We start from the raw sequence: 24,674 nt of genomic DNA on the forward strand, positions 1-24,674 counted from the left end.
TGCTTTTCTGAAGACAGGTCAGCTAACTTTTTCTTTTAAAAGGTAGGATAATAAATATTTTAGGCCTTGCCTGCCACTGTAGTGCCAATACAGCCATATGCAAATAAATGGACATGGCCCTCTGCCAATAAAACTTTATTTACAAAAACTGGCAGTGAGTAGGTCAGAGCTCTACCACCCCTGCTCTAAAATAATCCTATTAACTAGTACTATTTAGATAAAACTAGCACTTGAGACTGCAATAAAATATAACATCAAAAAATTAGATGGCCCTATTTGCAGACTGTAATGCATGATTTAAATATATTATATTTAGGAACTTATAAGAGTACATGAATTGCACTGAGGAGCCAAAAAATTCCTGTTAAAAAAACAACTGTGCACACTTACTCATTTAAGATTGTCCTTACTCTGGGGATAGGGATAATGATCAGATTCCATTGTTTGAAAGCAATTCCATTGTCTTACAATCAAATCCGGGCAATCACTGAAAAATGCTGGGTAGAGAATTCCACAGGGGAGGGTTTTTCTCAAAAAAAATTTCTCCTTTGCTTTAAAATTCAAAAACAGTGCCCATAAAGAGGTCTAATTAATTTGAGTTAAAGGATAACATTTTAAACAGAAATAAAGAAAATCTAGAAGAAAACTCATCTATAAACCCCATCCTTCTCTGTTTCAGTTTCTAAAAAGTATCTACTAAACCCTTTTTATTGAGGTCATACAAATCTTAAAATTAAAAAAAACAAAGTCATAAAGGAAAAACAAAGTATTAAATCAGAATCAAAATCTGAACAGCTTTTTCCTAAATACGTAAGCAATCAACATAAAAAGACAGACTGCAAATAAATCTACATCACATTGAAAAGTCATGAAAAATATCTTTATTACATTGCCAGCTGATTCAAATACATTGGTGAAAACAACAAAAAAAAAATGTGAGAAAAAGACAAAACAAAAAAGGAATAATTAGTAAGTAAGTATGGGAAAATATTTAGCTTCTTATTTGCTAATGAATGTGATATATATTTATAATTCAGTAGGCACAAGTGATACATAGGTCATTAAAATAACCAGTGCAGGTCAAAGTGTATTGTAACCGACACTCCACTTTTTCAAGGCAATGAAGACTGATTAATAATATAATACTTTTTGTAATACAATTTAGAAACTGTACCTTGAGCTCATATTCCTTGATTCAATTTATTTGCACAACTGCATGGGGAAATAATCCTGTTTTATGCAAAGCAATTCACTGAAGCTTTATTCAAACTACCAGCAGAAAAATGAAGTCTCTCACAGAAGTTAGAAAACATTCATTAGCAGAATATTCAGCAGCCATTTAGAATGAAGTTCATTTTCCATATAATGTTAGTTTGAAAATCAATACAAATTAAGTATGAATAGAACTGCCTAAAAAGCACACACCACAATGAAATGAAAAGAATACAGAAATGTGATGAATGTACCAGAGAGGAGCAGTCAGGTCTCGCTTTTACTTTTTTTTAACTTTCTGCAATCTACTTATTGCATGAAGCTTTCAAGGAAAGGAAATTCGTTTACCAACACATCCCAGATAATGATGTGACCTCCAAACACCCTACTCTAAGGATTTCTTTACTCCTGCTCAGGACTGATCAGTTCTAACCTGGATTTCCGCTTGGAGTCCACTACCTGGGATGTGCCAAGACCACTTAGCCACCTCTCGGGGTCTCGGCTAAGAACGCCTGCCTCAGTTCGGCCTGGAAATCCACAACGGGTACTTGCTGCTGCTGAGATCGCCTCGGGTACAGCTGACACCTACGGCAAGAGGACAGGACACATGCATGAAAAGACATTTGCTATATGGATAGCAATATGGAAGCAAACACAGAGACCCTTACATTTAAAGGGGTCCTCACTTAGGGTGACAGCATGACATCACCTTATGAATAAATTCTAAATCAGGAAACAGGGGCCTGTCTCTGCACACAGGGAGCTGAGGGATACTTACCCACTTGGGGAATATTACCGAGAAACTTAAAAAACAAAAAGAAACCAACCAAGAGCTCTTCCTGTGGAAAAACTACTAGTGACACACCCATTACTCACTTTCCAACCTTCCTATCTGGAAAGTTCTTTAACCCAAAGCGAGCGGGCCAGGCTTTGTGGAGGCATTCCCAGTGAGATATCAAGCTGTCCTCCAAGCCCATCCTGCTGAGATGTCACTAGCTGAAACAACGAATTCCAGGGTCCAGGTTCAGGTTCTCAAACTATGTCAACCATCCATTAGCAGGGAATTCCAGAGACAGATTCCTATGGATCCCTACGGGATTACTAATCCCTATGGATCAGTCATCTGGCAGATGCCTATGGATCAGTCATCTGGCAGGTCCCTACGGATCAGTCATCTGGCAGGTCCCTACGGATCAGTCATCTGGCAGGTCCCTACGGATCAGTCATCTGGCAGTGAATCTGAACCTCAGGATAAGGAAGAGATGTAGGAAGTTACAAACAAGACAAGCATGAAAAAAATCATTCACCAGAGCAAGTCTGCCCTTGTTGATAAGCATATACCTATATAAACACAAGTACACATGCATGTACATGAAAATATTCAACAGCAATTAGATTTGGTAATGGCGCTGTGATAAAACGTTTTCCACTATTTTCCGTACTTTTTCAATAACATTTGTAACATTCTGTGATATAATAAAGAATTAGACTGGACTTTGCCCATGGCTCCCAGGTCCTTTAAAGCCCTAAATTTAGCCAGTGTGAGGAGAGCCTGTGTTATTCCCTGCAAGGCCTCTGGCTCACACCTGAGTTAATGCTAAGACCATGCCTCCTCCAGATCGGAGGAGACAGGACCTGGCCAGGCCACAAAAACCAGCCAGTGCTTAGAGGGTTGGGGCTGGGCGCCTGCCCTCCTTGGAAGGGAGGGGAGCTGGGAACTATATGTGACCGATGTCCTGTCCATCACGTCTAAGTAAAGAACCGCTGAGAAGAACTCTAGACACCTAGTGCTCTGCATACACACTGATGTGTGGACAACCCATCACATGCGGAGGGTCACATCATGGGAGTCTTCCTCTGCCTCACCCTGATTTATATCCTCTGTAATAATGTCACAAGCAGAGTGCTTTCTTGAGTTCTGAGTCACCCTAACAAAGTATGGAAGCCGAGGGAGTTGTGGAAACCAAGTGCATCCAGCTGTCAAGAAGGGCGGGTCTAGAAACGCTGGTTCTCACAGCTGGTATCTGAACTGAAGGTGAGCTTGTGGTGGGATGGTCCCCTTGACCTGTCACAGTGCCCTTGACCTGCCACGGCTGCACTAACTCCAGGCACCATGACTGCTCACGCCTTTCCATTTCCCACTCCAATCACTGAATTCAGTCTTCACTCGGACATTGGCAGTTCCAGTCCTTTCATTACAAATTGGCAACTAAGTCTTTAAGCTAACAAGGTTCTAAAAAGTATGTCAGCCAAAAAAAAGCTTTCTTTGCTTCTGGAACTCCTATTGCAGTGTCCCTCTTGAGTTTACAATGAAGAAACCCAACTGAAGACTAAGGTAAGACGGAGAAAATAACATGCAATACAAATAGCATTTACTTTATGAAATGCAAAATATAAATTTAGAAAGACATTTGAAGGAGAGCACAAAATAGATTCAGAAGACTCTCCAGCCCTGATTTGGTGATACAGCTACTGGAAGACAGCATACCATCAATTTCAGGAGTGTGAATCAATGAGCTGCTATTAATACTTACTGCTGGTCTGGGATGTTTGGTCTGCATATTGTTTCGGTTTTTGGTTTGATGCTGCATAGCATAAAGGCTCTAACAAAATCTAAATCTATGATGGGACCTTTGTCCACTAACAAAATATACCCCCAAGAGCCCCTCCCAACCCATATTTCAACCACAATCTCTAAACCATCTCAAGATATTTTTAGATTGGGGCGGGGGGCATTGTACTTTTCAAAACTCTGACGTTACAAAAGCCTAAAGGGAAAAAAACGATATTACCATGTAAAATAAAATTAATAGGCAAATAGCAAAAGGATAATTATGTAAATTATTCACTTTTGCATTGTATTTGGGGATGAGATGCTAACAGCAATCCGTTATCAGTCTTTAGAACTGGCACCCACACAATTCCTCAGAAATACTGATTCCCCATCCCTACGCTTTGGGAAAAGATGGTGGGTGGATGGATGATTGTTACAATGGGCACTCAGACAGCAGGGATTAGGTCTTCTAGTCCTGACAGACTCCGGAGCACGTGTGTCATTATGCAGGAGTTAAGGCATAGTAACACCGCTTACCCATTCCTATAGCGCTTACCCAGTCCTATAGCGACTCAAAGTAGAGAGGTGACTGTCAGGGAAATTACACTATTTCGCCACCTGAAAACTCGCCTTATATCCTTTCCACAATTCAACACCCTGCAGTATTCATACGTAATCTATACAGCAAAGGTCGGGAAAATGAAGTTATTTCTTCTTCGAAACCAACAAAATGTTTCCACAAGTAAACGATCCCTAAAGAAGGCTTCAACATGATGAGGGTGAGCTCACCTGTTGTCCTGGTCTGGTCCACACGGACGCTGCACAGGAGAAAGGCTCCAACAAAACAGGACAAATGTGACCCACCTTTACTACTAGCAGTCAGCAGCCCTCTCCAAAGGGCCCCCCATGACTCCACCCCAATAACTACCTCGAGGTATTTCCAGAGATGTGGGTGGGGGCTTGGCCCTTTTATCAATAAAAATACTGAAGTTACAAAGACTAGCTGGAACATAAGACATCATTATATAAAAGAATTAATAGACAAATAGACTTATAAAGGACTATAAAGACATATTATAGTATATATAATATTCACTCATAAAAACTTTTCAAAGTAATTTCCAAAATGAAAATATAATAAAAGAATAAACTCAGAAGCATAAGTAAGAGAAATTGAGATGGGGAAATCTTTAGCCTCACCAGTAATTTAAAATGTGCAAATAAATATATTGTAATTTTTCACATATGAAATGAGCAAATAACAAAAATAAGACACTAACTGCTATCCACATTTTATAATTATTATAAGATTTAAGATTTGAGGAAGTAAAATAAAATGCAAATATTATTCTTAATTTTGATGGTCTTCTCTTCACTGTTTGTAACAGCTAAGAAATGCAAAAAACTTAAATATCCATCAGTAAGCTAATGATAAATTACGTTGTTACACCACCACACTCTGTTGTTACACCACCACACTCCGTCATTTGTAAAATAACTAAGGGGGATTTATGCGTTGACGTGGAAAGATTCCCCAAGGCAGTTTAAGAATAATAAACCTCATGTACGTAAACAAATCACCAAACGCCTCCCCCATCCCACGTGTACACACAAGAATGCATAGGGAAACATCAGGTAAGAGAGTCATCAACGTACCTGAGGCTTACCCCGGGGATGGAAGGAGAAATGGACCAGTGGAGACTTGAAGTAGATACTCTCTATCTCAAAATTGTGTTTTATAAAGAGACTATATTCATGTATTATTAATACTTATAATTTTGAAAAATAACTCAAATCAGCTTTAAATAAAATTTAAAAACTGCTACCCACTAAAACTGTCAAGATTTGTGGTAATACCAAAATGCTGAAGATTCAATGGATACTCAATCTGTATCAGGTCATTAAAATGTGTATTTTTAATTAAAATCTCCCTTCAGAAAACTTAAATGTAAAAGTGTGTCTACATGTGTTAAATAAAGGGAGGTTAAAAACACATGCGTTTCAAATTTTAACTAGATAAATTCATTAACCTAAAAATAAAAATCTAAATATTGCAGAGCAAGTATGGATACAGAAATTAACATGCCTTCGGTGCACAGAACATTTTACAAGCAGAGAAAAAGTTACTTGGTAAAATGCAAACAATAAAGGAGAAATAATGTAAATATAAATATGTTGAAGGATGTAGAATTTTGTAAAGATAAAACCCACCTATTCATGTATGGAAAAAAGAAAACACATTTTACTAAAATTTTAACCTAAGTTGAATTAATTTAGAGTAACATTATTCATGATGACGTCATTGCTTTTTGGCTACATCTTCTATATATGTATGCTTCTATCATTAATTAAATTCATTTCGGTCCCTTTGCTGGATGAGGTTTTGTTCCAATTTGAAGGATTTTAACCTAAATCGGTTCTCAACCCAGACTGTACTCACTCTTGGTTGCTCAGTGAGGCTGTCCTCCTACGTTTGACTTGGACCTCCACCTCTGGTACGTGCTGTTCTGTAGTCCGTCTCAAGTGTAAGCGGTCCCTGAAGCAGAAGAGGTATTTCACAGAATTCATCAGTTATGAAATAACCATTTTCTAAAGGTTATATTTAGAGCTGTATTTAATATATGATCACGTTTTAGTGTTCATAATCTAATTAAAACAAGGTACAGTGATATGTCAACTATATCAATAAAACTGGGGGGGGAGAACCAAGGTAAATAAAATAGTAGGTCTCTTTATCCTCCTATAGTCAGGTTCTATCCTAAAACCACTCCCCCTCCCCCTTTAGGAGCCCTCTAACATCAGAAAACCTGGGGGAAATACCAGAAAATTAAGCAAAAATAAAGTAACATTTCCATTTATATTCACATATATATAAATCTATATACTTACAGATATATTCATATACACATACTACTCATACCTAAGTAACTCCCCCAAAATAGCAAAGTTGATTACAAAAAATGATTCAAAAAATATTTAATAGAACAGATCCCTTTGTAAAGTGGAATAAAAAGTTTAAATTACAAAACGTCTACTTAAGCAATCAATCTCCTGTGCAAATGCTGCTTCCTAGGATTTGCAAAACCAACCAACCAAAAAAACAAATGAAAAGCCCAAAAGGAATGCATAGGCAAACAAAAAGCCAAGAAAACAGCTACCGCCATATTGTGATCTGCAGAACAGTTCACAAAATGGCTGCTTCAAGGTATCTGAGCAAGGTATCTACTACTTGGGGTCATTTAGATCGGAAACTACAGGAATCACTCCTAAAACTGAAATTTAAAAATGCTTAATTAGAAAAACAGAAGGAAAGGCATTTTACAAAAGTCATGAAAGGTTAACAGTTCAAAGACAGAATCCAAAGGACATCCCCAAAGCAAACTGCCTGAACCCTAGCTATTTTAAAATTCAAGTTAGATTATGCAAAGTAACCCAAATTGTTCTATTGCTTCAAAAACTTTAAAGTTCTAATCAAGCAACAGCAAAGATCATTTTAAATATCATATACTCATATGCTCATATCAGATTTTTAAATGATAGACGTCTATATTTTGATAATCTCCTTGACCTTTCATTAGAAAACGGTTTCTTAGATAAGATACCTAAAGTACCTAAAGAGGGATAAATTCGTAAACTGGATTTCACCAAAAGCAAAAACAAAAGTCTTAGCTTCAAAGGACACTATAAAAGTGAAAAAACAACCAGCAGGAGAAAAAAATATTTGAAAAATCACAAAGCTGATGAAAGTCTATGGGAAGAACTCTTACAACTTAATAAAATGATGAAACTCAATTTAAAAAGGGTAAGGGACTTGAACACACTGCTTTCCAAAGATATACAAATTGCCATCAGCACAAAAAAAGGATGTCCAACATCATTATAGCCATTAGGGAAATCAAAGCTACAAAAACAAACCACTCTACACCTCAGGAGCAGAGGGGAGATGTGGCAAAGTTGCTGAGTGGGGCTGTAAAATGACATGGCCTGTTACTTCCTATAATCGTTACCCGCTAGGAAACATCGGATCCAGTAATTCCTCTCCTACTAGATGGAGTGAAATGAAAACACAAACTCGAGCATGAATGTGCCTAACAGCATAAATCATAATAAACAAAAAGAGCAAGCAACTTATGAATGGATAAACAAAATATGGCATGATTATATCCATACAATGTAATGTCATCCAGTCATAAAAAGCAATGAAGGACTGATTCGTGCAGCATGGTCTCACAAATATACTTAATACATACTAACAATACAATAAAACGGGATTCTCATGGACCTCTGCTATGTCACAGACCACTAATTAGGATTAATCGAAGTGTGACTGAGAACACCCCGTTACCAACAAAAACACTTTAGTTCCTTTATCCCCCCTTCCTATCAGTTGCTCCATATTAAAAGGTCTGAGTTCAACTATGGAAAGAATCAGTCAAAAACATTCTATTCAATTTTCTGAATCTACTTTTTTAAAAAGCTCTGTGCAAAATCGTACATGAACAGCTTCATTTTGAAAATATTTACATATATTCTAAATACATACACACATGCATGTATAATCTTAACTGCATTCCCTACCCAGAAACCAACATTTCAGAAAATTAAGCCTTTAAGGAAAAAATGTTGTTATAGGTACACAATGTTAATTTTGTTTCAAAATAACTAAAAAATACGAATCTGGCAATACACAGAAGCAAAAAGTGATGAGATCACACAGTGTTTTCCTTAAATGTCTAATATTCTACCTCCCTATGTTCCTGAAGCTCTGGTACTAGGCCAAATATTTACCGGGCAGAATGGAGACCTGGAAACCTGAGAGGCCTTTCTAGAGGGATCGGCCACACTGAGCTCCTGGGCCTCAGTGAAAGGCTACAAAATGGCGGCCCAGGGTGATGCATGCTCACCTTGCAAGGGGACCTACGTTCAGAAGGAACACCAAAATGTAAATATTTGAAGCGGTATCTTCATATAAGCTGGAAAAAATGCGCAAGTCATAATTATCACAAAATTCCAGACTCCTGCTATTTTTAAAATTACTCGGAAAGAAAACAATTACAGAACAAAGCTTCCCAAGCTCCTAGGTTTACGTTTTTCTTAATTGCATTCCAACTCACCAACACCAGACATAATGGGCACGATAATGAAAGAGAAAAAGGCAAGCACACCAAAATACTGCAAAGGTAAACAAAATCCTTAAAAATGTCACCCCAAAAAATCAAAGTAGTGGAATACGGAATACAAGAATAGTTTACTTTATTAATTATCCTTTCTCACTAAATTTTCATAGTAGCTCCAACTTCAAAAATGATGGGTCAAAAGCATTAATTTTAAAATCTAATTAGAAACAAGTATCAATTCCCTAATCCCACGTACACCCACAGACCTGCAGTATTCTACTTTTCTGATTCTGTCCTCCGCTATTCTCCTTAAGCAAACACAATTTACAGCTCTCGGCTCCTGGGAGCCCTGATCCCCTGATTTAAGGAAACCATCCATAACGGTGGCATCATGAATGGAACATCCAGAGATTAAGAAATACGACCGACTCTTAAAGGCGATGCAGTTGTGGAATTACCCAACCTGAAAAGTGGAAATCAAAGGTTATAGGCAGGGGCATGGTCTGAAGGATTACCTGAATCCACTTTGAATATGCAGATCAATTACTCGTAATACAACCTAACGACAATCCACAGAAATGAAAAGGTGGGCCTAGTTTCTAGGGAATCCGAAAACAGATTTACCATTTCCTGCACCAGTGATGGAGGCTGCCTCAAGCAACAGGATGGCCTTACCTTTCTTGGCCTCCAGGCCCCCATCTTCCTTCTACTGCGCCACAAAACAGCAAGGGCACAGAATGTACGCATCGCCCCCTGTACAAACCCCTGGCCTCATCGCCTTCCCTACTCCACTGTGGTACCGTGGGGCGGGGGCGGCCACAAGGCACAGGCTGAGCCAACGCTTGTCCTTCGTCCCCTCCCCGAACTGCAGCACAGCAGCGAAGGAGCAGCAGCTGTAACAGACAGGTGAAGGGGGTGGCTGCCAGCCCCACCAGGCCGAGACTGCGCAAACCCCCTCCTTTGCTGCCCGCCCCACTGCGGGTAAGAGGTGGTGTCATCCCTGCTGCGCCTGCGCACCCCGAACCCGCACCCATCCCTACTGCAGCACTTTGGGGAGGGGGCAGCCGCCCACGCAGGCCCACCTCCTCCCCGAAGCACCGCGCTTAGGGGCGGGTGCAACTGACTCTCCTGCCAGGCTGGAGCGTCACAGCCTGCTGCCCCTCCCCCACTGCGGCACCGGGGAGAGGGGGCAGCCACCCCGAACATCTGCAGTGGCAGCCATCTTTGGGGAGCCGCACAATGGCCGTGACGCGATACTGGAGCCTGGTGCGCACCCAAACCAGCCCGAAAGCAGGGAAAATCAACCCAAACGACAGATACCCCTGCGGCGTCACACGCCAAAACCTGGCACGTACGTCGTGAGATGCATAAAGCAAGCACCTCACCCACATCGCCAGTCTTCCGCCAGCGGCACAAAAGCGAGGGACTAGAAAGGAGTAAAACATGCAATGACGTGAACATTTCTGCAGCCATCCCCTCAGCGGAGGGGTGGCGCAGCAAAACCGCCGCAAACTCAAACTCGCAACCTCGAAGATAGGAGCTGGTCACAGAAAATTTAAAGTCCTCCCTTTTCCTCAAATTGATGGCTGCGGGCCTCCGGCGCCCCCCCTCCCGGCCACCCACCTGCCCGCCATCGCAGACACCTAACCAGAGCCCCTTCCCAGGGCCCTATCCCTCCGCGCCCGGGCTGCCACCGTCATGGAGGCCACTTCACCGAGACCCCACCGTCCCCATGTCACACTCGCCGGCCACTGCCATCACGGACACACCGCCGCCCAACACACCACTGCCATCGTGGGTCACCCCGCCACTCACACTTATCCCTCTGCCCCTCCCCAAAATGACCACAATGGCGGTCATGCCACCACCCCGCCCCAGAATCACTGCCAGGGCCATCACCCCACTATCCCCTCCCCCAAATCACCACAAAGGCGGTCATCCTGGTGCCCAGTCCTGACCACCACCACCACCACTATGGTCACCCTGCCGGTCAACCGCCAATCCCCTACGTATGACAACTGTGGCCACCCCACTCACCCCCAAAACCACTAGTACGGCCACTGTTAACACCCCTCCCTCCGCCCCTCCCACTACCACCACCACCACCACCACCACCACCACCGCGGCAGCCACCGTGGACACCCCACCCTCGCCGCCACTGCGGACAACCACCGACCGCACCCCATCGTACCCTCCCCACCCGCCGCACCACGGCCATGGGCCATCACAATGTACCCCCCCACCCACGGCCATGGCCTCAGATAGCGAGGACAAAAGGCCACCCTCGGAAGGACCTGACGGGATGTGACAGGATGGTGCAGACGGGCCAAGACACAACACGACGCAAACAGGGCACCATCGGGGAGGAAGAGCCAAGCCCCAAGCCTCCAAAGGGGTCCCATGCGGTTCTCCAGACTCGAGGCCTCTAGCTCCCGGATGCCCCGTACACGCAACACTCCGCGAACACGGAACATGAGGCAAACAGAAATGACTGTTCCGGGGGATGCTCTGGGGGAAGACACCCACACGGCTGACCTGGCCCGCTCCATCGCGCCGCTGGCCGCTCCTCAGAACAGAACGTCAGGCATCTCCGGCGGCCGCCCGGCTCTGCGCTGGACTGGCAGCCGCAGTGCCAACTAATCACGCCAGCTCCGTCTGCGCGTGCGCCACAGCCCGTTCCCGCGGCCGCGCATGCGCGGCACTTTGCCGCAGTGCCGCGATCCCGCCGCAGTGCGGGGGCCCGCGCCCTGCCAGGGTGCGGTAACTGCGGGGGTTATGTACCGGACCCCGAGGCACTGGCGCTTTGAGAGGGGGCCTCTAGGGACCACCACCACTCTGGAGTCCATGACAGTGTCTCCCTGTTTTTAAATGAGTGTAAAATGGTCAGGAAATAATTCTTGCTTCCCCAACAAATCTTTGCAGAAACCACTGGCCAAACACTCCTGATTTGCAATCAGCCCTCGTGTCTTCCTATAGGAGGTACCAGAACTGCTGGTTTGGAAAAGTTAAACTGATGAAAAACCACAGTTGGTGCAAATATGCTAGATACTTGCAGCCCTTTCTAGAAGAAAGCCTCTCTAAAGGGATGCTGCGTTCTTCAAATTTGGTGGGAGTTTTCCACTTGTGCTACTTTATACAATTTTGTAAATTGTGAAAAGTGTGCCAAGACAATCAATATAATTAAACTCGCCAATACAAAATGAATAGATCATTAAATTGGGGAAATTGGCTGTTCAGTTCTGGTAAAACGGAAAAATGAACTTGATTCCTACATAAAACAAAAGCCTTTACTTGGATGCATTAAATATTTACCAATAATCAATGATAGCTGGAGTGAGGGAAACAGCACTTTCACACAACACTAGTGAACAAGTACGTTATTTCTTTCCCCTTAAAATTACCCTCTCTACAAATGTGACACCTTGGTAACTCCAAAATTTCTGCATATGTATAGCAGGGAGAAAGGCAGGGCTGAGAAGGGGAAGCGAAGGAAATAATCCTGAAGCTATGTTTGCATAGTATTTTACATAGCTTTGTCCTTGCCTCAGTTGTCCACATCAAAGAGCTAAGGGGGGAGGTGGATTAATGGTGACTAAATGGCTCACGTCCTTTCCCCATCTCCCTAAACTAGGGCTCTGCTTCTTATTATGTTCAAACAAAGTTGGAGAGAGACATCAATGCCGACTTCTCTCATAGTGAAATGTTGGGAATTATGTAATGTGCCTCCTGGAAGATGGAGAGACTAAATAAATTAATGTATATATAAACAAAATATAATATGGCTGATGTAAAGAATGGAGTATTAGGCTGAACCATGTGAATTATCAGTATTGAACAGTTTTTGACCTACAAAAATTGCCATGTCTAATAGTTCATTCTGACATATTCATGGGAAATAGCATATGAAGGAATTTAGAAGAGACCCTCTGGTCCACTGACTATTTTGAGTTAATTCACTACACTTAGAAAGTTGACTTTGACCATAGGAGTAAATATAAAATATATTGTAAAATTAACTATATGTTGATATGTTACATAATTTTGTGTTTGCATGCACACTGAAAAAGTATGAAAGAACACAGACCACTGTAGACTAGTGATGAAAACCATGCCTTTGGACTCAGACTCATTTGATTCAAATTCTAGCTTTGACTCTTGACAGAAATGTCACCTTGGGCAGGGTATCTAACTTTCTGTGCCTTATTTCCCTAATCTATAAAATATGCACAAACTGTACTTCTCTTATTCAATGATTTGACAATTAAGTAAGTTAATATACTTATTTAGAACAGAATCTGATACAGACTAAAAGCGCTATAGAAGTATTGGCTCTTAGAATTACACCAAATATTACAGTGGTACTTCCCAGGGGAGTAGAAATTATGTAAATATCAAGCAACCAAAACAAAAAAGATAAATTGGACTTTATCATAATTACAAAGAAGTTTTTGCTCAAAGGACACTATAAAGGAAATGCAGAGAGAAAATATTTGCAAATCATATAACTGACAAAGGAAGTCTTACAACTCAACAACAAAAAGACAAAAAATATTTTAAAGGGCAAAGGATTTGAATAGACAATTCACCAATGAGCTATAAACAAATGGTCAATCAGCACATGAAAAGATGGGAATGCAAATGAACAGCTCAGTGAGATGCTATCTCACACTCACGAAGGGGGCTATATTCAAAAACACAATAACAAGTGCTTTGGAGGATATGTAAAAATTGGAACCCTCCTACCTTGTTGGGAGGAATGTGAAATGTTGCTGCCACTTTGGGAAAGAGTTAGGGAGTACCTGAAAATTTAACCCTAAAATTACCCTATGTCCCACAATTCTACTGCATATATAACCCAAACGAAAGGAAAACATGTATCTACACAAAAATTGACACATGGATTTTCATAACAAGCCTTATTATAATACTCAAAAAGTAGAAACAATCCAAATGTCTATCAACTGATGAATGGATGAACAAAATATGATGGGGCATGCATAGCTATACAATGGAGAATCATTTGGCCATAAAAAGGAATAAAATATTGATTCATGCTACAACCTGGATGAACCCTGAAAATATTACGCTGAAAGAATTCAAACACAAATGACCACATTTGGATTGAGTCCATTTATATGAAATGTCCAAAACATGCAAATCCATAGAAATAGAAAGCTGATGGTAAGTGCTTGTAAGGGAATGGGGGAGGGGGAGTGGGGAACTACTGCTAATGCTTATGGGTTTCTTCATGTGATAAAATGTCCTGGAATTAGAAGGGATGGTTTTCAAACATTGTGAATACACTATAAAGCACTGCATTTTTAAAAAGTGGATTTCATGGTGTGTGCATCGTAAATCAATATTTGTAAAACCCCAATTGAGGGATAGTCTACAAAATACCTGACTAGTAATCACCAAAACTGCCAAGAGCATCAAAAGCTAAGAAAGTCTGAGAAACTTTGTGAGTCTTGTCACAATCAAGAAGAGCCTTGAAACAGATGCACTAATGTAATCTGTTATTTTGGATGAGACCCTGGAACAGAGAAAGGACATTATGGAGAAACTGAGAAGATCTGAATAAAGCATGAACTTCGGTTAGTATAATATATTACTATTGGTTTATTAATTGCAGCAAATGTGCCATACAAATGTAAGATGTTGATAATGGGAGAATATATGTATAAGGTATAGGGGAACTCTCTGTACTAGCTTCGGAATAATTGTGTAAATGTAAAACTGTTCTGAAGTAAAACGTCAAGAGAAAAAAATGTTTTTCAGAAAAAGATATACAAAAATGCCCTAACACGGTCACCTACAAAGAAGATGGCTGCAGACAAAGGTAGAAGGGAGGTGTCCCACTTAAGAATGTCTGTCATTCTTTTTCTTTTTTAAGTTTTCTGCCGTTAGAATTTATAAACTGTACCAAATAAAAAGCAAACAAGTAAATGGTACAAAAACATTTTTGTTCAAGGAATTCTGTCTGGCAAAATGACACAATATATACATTTAAAAGAGATAAGAAACCCCATTTGCAATATCCTTAGATAATTAATTAATATCTACCCACTTTATCAAGAACTCACAGAAATCAATAAAGATTCCTTTATGAAGAGCATACTTCAAAGAAAAACAGAGCAAGGATGACCGCCCAGCCATTATGAAGTATTTGTGTTCTTTGTGACTTGTTTACCTGCTACAATCTCTACTTCAGTGGCCCTTCCTACTTTCCACTTTTGCAACACTAAAACCCGCACAGCATGTGGACTCCCCACTCTGTTCCTGTCTTCCTTGGGTAGGTGAAGAACAAAGAACAGCAGTCCCCACCTCCACTCCCCACACCCCCGGCAGTGGAGCCCAACCCCAGCCGCCAGGACCAAACCCCAGCCCACCATCAGGAAGAGTGGGGGACAGGCAGGCAAATACTGGAAGACACTGAGAAGCTGCCAGACGAAAATGGTTAGATTCTAACTGCGAGGTTTTCAGATTTTAAACACACACATTCTAGTCCCCAGAAAATGTGCTACTTGGGCAAGATTGGCATAAGTTCCAACACCATTATTTTGAATCTTCCTGCTTTTTCAAACAATCCAAGTAGACAGTGATAACTTCAAACACACAAATTTGACATTTTCTGAGGTAACTCGGTCAACCTCAGGGGGAGTGTTTGCAAGCAGGGAGGAGCAGAGAGAAAGTCGGTTTTGTTTTGAGGCAGATTTCTGTTCTTTGTGTTTTCTTAAATGAGAAACACTGATGCAACACAACATAATAAATTGCTGATGAAAAAGTGAGTGGCACCTTGAGAGGTCTTGACTCGTAAATTGTATTTCCTGAGTTTGAGTCAAGCCTAAAAAAGTCTTGCCCAGTCGTGAAAAAAAGATGTGCTTCTACTTGGATAAAAGACTTTTGGAGGGGATGAAAAAGCACTTTAAAACAAAACAAATACAACTATATTACAGCACGAAATATAAAATCGGGTTAATTTTTAAATATGAAACTAGATATTATGAAGTTTTGTATGTATGACTCATGGATAATCCCCAGTCGATCTCTGCCATTAGGAAGACTTTTGTGGAAGGGTTTTAAAAACATATTTGTTTTAATTAAAATGCATTTTGGATAACACAAAAATAAAATCGTTATAACCAGTAAAACAATAGTTTTGAAAATTTCATTCCAATGTATCAGAACTAAAACAAAGATAAAAGAAATAAAAGTTAAAGAATAAGATGCAAACAATTTGAGTTACAGGTAAAAATAACTTTGTATCTTAAAAATTAGTGGAATGTAGACAACAATATTGGAAATGATACTGCAGAAATACCAAAGTCCTTTTTATAGCAAAATTAAAACTTCAGAAGCAGAATTCAAGGCAATAAAATTGTAGAGACTATGGGGTTTGAAGTCTGCATTCTTAGGTGAGCAGCTATTTTTATTTTTCATTTATTTATTTTACAGACACATATTCTGCTTACTACGCACCATGTAACTTGCCAGGTACTTTAACATGAATCCAAATGACAATATGTATGAGTTTGTTATTTCCTATCTCCAACCCTTTTACAGATTGGGGAACTGAGGCCCAGAGAGGTGAATATCCACACTCAAAGTCACACAGCACACAGTGGTTGAACTCAGATTCACGCCCAGCCGTCTGATTCCTGCATCCCCACTCTGGCTCTTAACCACTCCCGGATGCTGTAATTACTGTTTACTATGAATAATGACTATATTCATTACCATTTTTATTCTACAAAGGGTTTCTACAAATCCATATATACCATGTTTCCCAGAAAATGTGACTACCCCGACAATAAGGCCCACTTAAGATCGTCAGCCAGACGGAGGCATTTAGTACGTTATGACGATATTCCAGAAGAAGATGGCATGATTATATTTGAACAAATATAGACTGTTGTACATGAAAAAATAAGACATCCCCTGAAACTACACCCTAATGCACCTTATGGAGCAAAAATTAATATGAGACCCGGTCTTACTTTCGGGGAAACACAGTATTAACCTCAAGCCCAAGGAAAAAGTCGGCAAAAAGACAAAATAGCACACACACTTTGGGCACAGAAGCCTTTCTCAAAGCACTGGATGGCAGCCTTTCACTGCAAGCCCAGTCCGTTCCCAGGAAAGCTGACCAGGAGAGAGAAATCTGCTGTAGGCTCCCTCCCCCAATCTGGGAACAGCAGGAGGAAGATTCTGCTAATTGCAGCCTCTTAGAAAATCCCAGGACCAGCTCAGGAAGAGGCCAAGCATGACAAGAAAGTTCTAGTCCTGTTTAGAATGCTCAAATAGGACATGAATAACAATAACGGACTCTAATATCCTTGGCTTTTGCACACATTCTCACCACAGCCAGGTTTTGGGCAAAAACACCCTACACAGTCAGCAAACTGCACCAAATCCCACCTATTGCCAATGCAGTTTTTAAATGATTGGGAGGGAATCAAAATAAAGACTATTTTGTGCCACGTGAAAATTGTATGTTCGAGCTTCAGTATCTATGAATAAAATGTAATTAGAGCACAGCTGAATAAAAAAACCCAGTCTCTCTCTCCTGAGTAGGGAAGAACGCAGTTCTCCACCTCCTGTGTGTGTTTCCCCTTTCCTCTCACGCTAATACCACACTCACAGAGAATACTTCACTTCTGACACTTCTGTCACCAAATGTGTAGTGTTTTCTCCTCCACACCAAGTAATTCTCCATGACACCAGTGGGGTGTCCTACCACGTAACTCAACTCTGATATTATCTACTGGATATAGTGGCAGATCTCACAGGCCAAGGATTCAGTCCCACAAGACAACTCACCCCAGTTCGTATGTCAATTACAAGCAGTAGGTCCCCAGGTTCCCAAGCTACCACAACTTCTGTCTGAATTGATTACAAATCAGAGGTTCCCTTCGGGTTTGATTAATGTGCTAGAACGGCTCACAGATCTTGGGGAAACACTTCCTTACAGTCACCAGTTTATTCAACGATATGCTGAAGGAGACAGGCAGGTGGAGTGATACATGGGGAGAGGTTTCAGAGATTATGTGTGGTTTAAGTACATGTATGTAGGTGCCAAACTCACAAGAGGCAGAGTAGTGATGGTAATTTTTTGGGTCAAATTGGCTGAGCCATGGTGCCCATATAGTTGGTCAAACACCAGAATGTCACCTGGATGTCACTGTGAAAGTCTTTTTTGGATGAGATTAACATCTAAATCAGTAGACCTTGAGTAAATCAGATTACCCTCCTAGATGTGGGTGGGCCTCGTCCAATCAGTAGAAGGCTGTAAGAGCGAACAGACTGGTATCTCCCCTGGAAGAGGGAATTCTGTCTCCAGCCTGGCTTTGGGCTAAAGTATGCAACTCTTCCCTGGTCTCCAGCCTGTCCCCCTACCCTGCAGATACTGGGCTTGCCAGCCTCCACATCACATGAGTCAATTCCTTAAAACAAATTTCTCTCTCTCTCTACTAGGCTGGCCCTTTAGAGAAAAAAGTTTGCTGATCTCTGCTATAGTCACTTGGCCTCCTTCACAAAAGTTGTCAGGATTTCTGGTCAGAACGGTGTGATTATTCCTCACTGTGTTTATTCCTACAAGCTGTCCTAGGAATTCTGGCTTTGAAATGTAAAGCCTAAACAACGTTTTTTAAAAACATGCAAAACAGATATACCAATGGAATAGAGCGCCCAGAAATAAACTTTTGCCTATGGTCAAATGATTTCAATAAGGGTGCAAAGATCATTCAATGGGGGAAAGGACAGTCTTTGCAAAACATGGTGCTGGGAAAATTAGATATCGACGTGCAAAAACAAACAAAAAAGAAGTTGGACCCTTACCTTACATAATACACAAAAATTAACTCAATGAATCAAAGTCCTAAACTTAAAAAGAGCTAAAACTATAAATCTCTTAGAAAACACTGGGAAATGCATTATAACATTAGATTTAGAATGATATCTTGGCTATGACAATAAAAACACAGGGAGCAAAACAAAAAGTAGGGGGTTATCACTTTGTGAGTCGTGAAATGTCTAACTATTGCATTGTTTTGTACACAAATTTATAAAAAAAATTTCCAACCAAAAAAATAAAATGTAGGTTAATTGGAGTGTATCAAAATTAAAGACTTCTGCATATCAAATCAATAGTTAAAAAGCAATCCACAGATGGGAGGAAATATTTGCAAGTTATATATCTGATAAAGAGTTAATATCTAAAATATACAAAGAACTTATACAACTCAGGAACAAAAACAACCTGATTAAGAAATGAGCAAAAGACTTGAATAGATTTTTCTCCGAAGAAGATATACCAATCAGTAAAAATTGGTACACAATGAGACATCATTTTATACCCAGGGGGATGCTATGATATTAAAAACAAAAACGAAAAAGCATGCAATACCAAGTGTTGGCAAGGATGCAGACAAATTGGAACCCTTGTAAAATTTGAGAATGTAAAATTATGCATCTCTTGTGGGAAACTGTTATTTCATTAAAAGAAAAAGACATACAATGTGTGGCATCCATATGTGGTGTATCAACACAGTAGCATTCTGAAACATGGCTAAAACATGGATGAACCTTGAGGACCTTATGTGAGTGAATATGCATGACAGAAAAGGACAAATATCGTATTATTCCACTCCCCTCCCACTGAGATTCTGGTTCCCAACCCTCGCGCAGTTTGGCACCACCATTCATATCAGATATCAGGAATCTGAGGTCCCTGAGAAGTTAATGTCACCAGACGTGGCTTCCCAACTCTTGATGCCAGAGGAATTGTTAAGGTGGTTCTGACTCTTAGAGACATGTGTTCCACAAAATCATGTTTCTTTCAGCAAGTTTATTAATTATACAATTCCTAGGACACTCGTGGGAACCTTCAGTGGGAAGCAGCTAGAAGAGTGCCAATTGGAGAAAGACTATAAACAACACAATTCATAACACTTCTCGGCCTAGTCCCAGAGTAAACACCCACAGTTCACTTTTGCCCCAAACAGGGATGACCTTCTCAAACCTAACCTTATTTGGGGGCAACTTTCCGGATTCCTTTGGTCTGAAAGCTCTCCTGTTTAAAACTTCCCTTGAGGGCATTTGCTCCAAACAGGCCACATATGCTGGAGATGATGAGGTCAGAACAAAGAAATCTCCAATCCAGACAGCTTAGTGTGGGTCACTCCCCTTGGAACCTCTCTCCCCTACCCTGTCCCCAGAGTGCCTCCCCCTTCCCACTCAAGACAAGGAACACTCCCCATTTCTCCATGTTTCTGTCACATCTGAATCTTAGCTCAGACTCTTGCCTCCAGCCCAGAACCTCTTTCTCCCCATCCTGGTCTCAGCTTGCATAGCATCACCTTCAGGAAGCTTCTCAGGAGGTTTTTGGAGGCAGAGGTGCCTGAACAAAAAACACATTCCCTAAGTCAGTACTTTTATCTAGATTTCAAATAAACCCACCTATTGAACAAATTCTAACCTCCATCAGAATGAAACCTCTTAGATGAAAGGGGTTCTCATCGTCCTAACTTGTGATCTCCCAAAACATACACACCAGTAACTGAGAGCCTGCCCCCACATGGGAATTCAACAAAAATAGTTTAATTGTATAAGTCAGAGGTCAGCCACCCTTTTCTGTGATGAGCCAGACAGTAAATATTTTAGGCCTTAAGAGCTGCAGGTGTGTTTCAATGACTCGATTTTGCTGTCATGTTAGCGGCCATCGTTTTGATTTTTTCAACCAGTTAAAAACAGAAATCAATTTTAGCTCACTAGCCCTGTACATACAGGCAGCAGTCAGATTTGGCCACAGGTTGTACTTGGTTGACCCCAGGTATGAATGAATACAGGTTGAGTCAGTCCCAAATGTGTCTTTTTGATATCTCTCTTTCTGTTTTTCCAGTTACCTGCAGACTTCTCCACATTTTACCAGAGGACCACCCACCCTGATGGAAACCCTACAATGTATGCCATGTGCCCGCCCTGTGGGGCCTGCACATCGGGAAACCCCCACGCCTAGCCTCTCTCTTCTCTCTCTCTAGGTCTGTGAAGCGGGTCTTTTGCCTTTTGCAGCAGCTCTGATGTGCTTAGATTCCTTGTCTGTGAACGTCCACCAAATCCCTCCTCTTCCATACCCTGGGCTCACCCCGACCCCCACTCCAATCCTTCCCTTCCCTAAGCACCCCTTCCAAGCACACTGTACACAGCTCACTGCCCCGTCACAGACTGCAGGTTGTCTGAGGACTTGCCCTCTTTTTTCTCAAACCAGCTCCCTGCAAGAGTCATGGCTGTTTTGCCAACAATCCCACAAATGGGCAAAAAATGAACTTTCAATCAACATTATAGAATCCATGCCTCACTGAAGTAAACTGGAAATCACTCAGTGTATCTGATGTCACTGCTAGCGGGCTTAGGAGAGGAGTGCCACCAGGCAACACTGAAAACACAGAACAACAGCTGCAGCCAGCGCCATAATGGTAGAAACTGGCCACCGGGCTCGGCGGGCAGCTCACAGGACACGGAGCTCCAGCCCAAAGGCGAGACACTTACTGCAGGGAACTTAATACCTGTGGTGCTGAGATTTATAATAAAAAATAGGTATTAGGTCTTCACCCCCCCCTCAGGCGTGGAGCTCCTGAAACCCTGGGGATTTTCCCGTGATAACAGTGATTAAGATTATCTTTTGTTATGTTAATGAGGCGGCTCAGGAAGGGTGGGGGCTGGTTTGGTTGCCTGGAGAACCAGGAGATTAGCGCTTTGGAACTTTGAGTCCGTCCCCCACCCTCCTGGGAGAGGAGAGGGACTAGGGTTGAATCCATCTTTAATGGCCAGCGATGTAATTAGTCCTGCCTACTAAAGCCTCCATAAAACCCCAAAAGGACAGGCTTCCAAGAACCGACATGTTGGGGAACCAGAACGTTTCCAGGTGCCACGGTGCCAGGCCTAAACTCCACGGGGGAACACAAGTTCCTTTTTTCCGGGACCTTGCCCTAGGTGTCTCTTCACCTGGGTGTTGATTTCTATCAATATCCTTTGTAAGAAACTGGTCATCTAGGGAGTAAGGTGGTTTCCTGAGCAAATTAATTGAACCCAAGGAGTGGGTCACAGGAACCTCTGACCTGGTTGGTAGAAGCACGGGTGACAACCAGGACTTGTAATTGGCATCTGAGGTGGCAGGGTGGAGGGACAGTTTTGTGGAAGTGAGCCCTTAACCTGTGAAATCTGATGCTCTCTCTGGGTAGATAGTGTCAGAATGGAGTTGAATGGCAGGACAGCCAGCTTCTGTCCAAGAATTGCTTTGTGGTGTGGGGGAAATGTCCTACAAGTTGAAATTGGGTGCAGAAACCGTAATCCCCAAGGTGCCGTCAGGACTTACGTACACTTCTTCGGCTCTCACACCAATGCCAGCTTCAGCTGCCACTGGTTAGGAAAAACTAGGGGTTGGGGCACTGAAGGAACTGGGGAACTTGTGGTTTCCCCTTCGAGTACTCCAAACATACCTTCTCACCCGGGCTTCTTTATTCTCCTGCACATTCTCTGAAGACAGTGTGACCAGACCCCACAAGCCAGGCCCTCTGCTTCCCCCTAACAAAGCTGTGTAACCTCACCATTCCCTTGTAGCCATAGGTCGCCTCATGTTTCAACTGTGGGGCTCAGTGAGGCTGTGACCCGGTTGGGAAAATTACAGGTAATATCTCAGTTAATTGTTTCTGCTTGAAAAAAAGGACGGGTCACAGGACAATAATTGACAAGTTTACTTTGCAGAGAAAAATGGAGACTCAAGACCACCACTGACACATGGTGACCCTCTGATAGGTAGGGTCTTAGAATCTACGCATTGAGACCTTATCAAGAGACCCGACACAAGAATTTCCCCTAACACCCCCTCCCACTCCTTTTCTCCAGCTTAAAAATCCTTAACTTAGTCCAGTGGGTAAGATGGATCTGAGGTGTGGCTACGTCTCCCATCTTCTCAGTCAGTAAACCTTTCCTTACTCCAAACTCTGACGTTTGGAATCTTGGGCTTTGGAAGCTTCGGGCACACAAACCAGAGTCCGGTGACAAGAATGAGAAGGAAACAGATGCACAAGTAGTTTAAGTGATTTGCCCAAGGTCTCACACTTTTTTATTGTAAGGCTAAGAAAATCAAAAGCAAAAGTCAGTGAATAAGCAACCTCTAGATCCAGTACCACAGATGTGGCAGGTGTTACAGATGCTGAAGAAAAACTTAGTAATGGATGTGAAGAAACATGGAATGAGATGGGAGAACATCAGAATAAATTACCGCTTGTTGGAATTGAGACACTAATTCAAACACTCAGTTATCAGTAATTATGCAAGTGAAATGTATGCCCACTGAACCCAGTCAATAGCAGAAACAAACTCCTGAAATAATTACACAGAATGAAGACGATCTGGTAACATGAGGAAAAGAAGAGTTCCCAAAACTGAGACCTGATCTTGAACCGACACTGTCTACTATTCAGTCAAAGAATGAAAAGTTAGAGGAAGACTTGGAAATGGAACAGCAACACAGAGAGACTGGAGTCTCACAACATACTACCCAATGAGTTGAAACATCCCATCGAGACGTTTCCTGAATCAAGAACCTTTAATAAGCTGAAAACAGAAATGCTTAACATGAAAGAATGGAAGGAGAAACTTGATTCCCTTGGGTGAGTTTCTAGCACACTACTTTCCTCTACCTGATAGAAATGTGAAAACTCTTCAAGAATCCACTGCATAGCTGATAGCACTGCATGGAGTGTTAGAGAGTCATATAAATAGATTATCGGATGTTCCAGATGGTGCATATGTTAAAAATAGTGATTCCTTATGGCCACCTTGTACTGACCTGCTGTTCCTCAATTGAGACCTCCAGAAAATCCAACCCAAATAAGATTAGAAGCCTTCCCTTAGTAAGAGGGTGCTCTCTTATTTACAGGTACTTAGAGAATGCTGTCATTCCAGCATGATGGAAACATCTGGACTACTTGGATAGATAACATTATTTGCAAATCAAAGTATCTAGTTCATCTTTATTCTATCTTTAAAATAATGTGCTGCAATCTATTATTCATTGTCAAATGGTCCTCTCATTCAGTCAGTGCTTTAGTGTTTTAAAAGGTATGGACAATGCAAGTAAAACGTATTCTGGACTTAATCATTAGGAAACATTAAATGTACCTTACTTTATGCAATATTCTTTGGAAGATTCTTGGTTATTTAAGATATTGCTAATGTAATATTTTCCATTTACATTTCATGGCAGGTTTTTTTTTTTTTATGCATTTTAAGTTCCATTCGGCACTTACCTCCTTCATACTTAGGAGTTATAAAGGAAAGGCCGTTTAAAGAAAGGTCATTTAATTTGCAGATGGTTTTAAAACCAAAGTAGTATCTGAGGTAGAAGGCAGCAAAATTTTTAATACATAGCAAATCTGTTTCATGTCTATCGCCTTATTTTTAGATTTGTTTAAAAATGAAATATAAAAACTAAGGGATAAAGCTAGCATGAAAACTATATTTTAATGTGCATTACACACCAAGTGATGTTATATAGTGAATTACTTTTGATTCTATTATTACCAACAAAACTGTGTTAAAATAAAAATGAAAATAAAATTTAAAAAATTAGCTTGTAGTAATGTACTTCCAATTACAAAACAGCATTTTAACAATGTTAAAATTCAGTTCTAATAACACATAGATGGAACAGGACAGGATTCACAGATTCCTAGATCACTGGACAGACAGTGATCCATCTTTGGAGAATTTAAACTAAGGACATAGGC

The 24,674-nt window shown here is 41.3% G+C and overlaps 1 protein-coding gene and 1 pseudogene across 2 annotated transcripts; one reads left to right on the forward strand and one right to left on the reverse strand.

Moving 5' to 3' along the window:
- Positions 1-858: 858 nt before the first annotated feature.
- On the reverse strand, positions 859-11,577 carry SNURF (SNRPN upstream open reading frame). 2 transcript variants are annotated; one of them, XM_088789313.1, is made up of 4 exons: positions 9,559-9,932; positions 6,207-6,302; positions 1,672-1,797; positions 859-896 (listed from the first exon to the last, which is right to left on the reverse strand). In XM_088789313.1, exons 1-3 carry the CDS (start codon positions 9,915-9,917, stop codon positions 1,692-1,694), a joined length of 561 nt encoding a protein of 186 aa, XP_088645439.1. In that variant the 5' UTR covers positions 9,918-9,932; the 3' UTR covers positions 859-896; positions 1,672-1,691. The 2 variants fall into 2 exon arrangements, with proteins under 2 accessions (XP_088645439.1, XP_074173873.1); XM_074317772.2 differs by lacking the exons at positions 859-896; positions 9,559-9,932 and adding an exon at positions 11,419-11,577.
- On the forward strand, positions 11,575-24,092 carry LOC109459019 (centromere protein K pseudogene; annotated as a pseudogene).
- Positions 24,093-24,674: the final 582 nt, after the last annotated feature.

The sequence above is a fragment of the Rhinolophus sinicus genome, chromosome 13 (assembly GCF_057876585.1).
Source record: "Rhinolophus sinicus isolate RSI-liver-muscle chromosome 13, RSI-T2T, whole genome shotgun sequence".
NCBI lineage: Eukaryota > Metazoa > Chordata > Mammalia > Chiroptera > Rhinolophidae > Rhinolophus > Rhinolophus sinicus.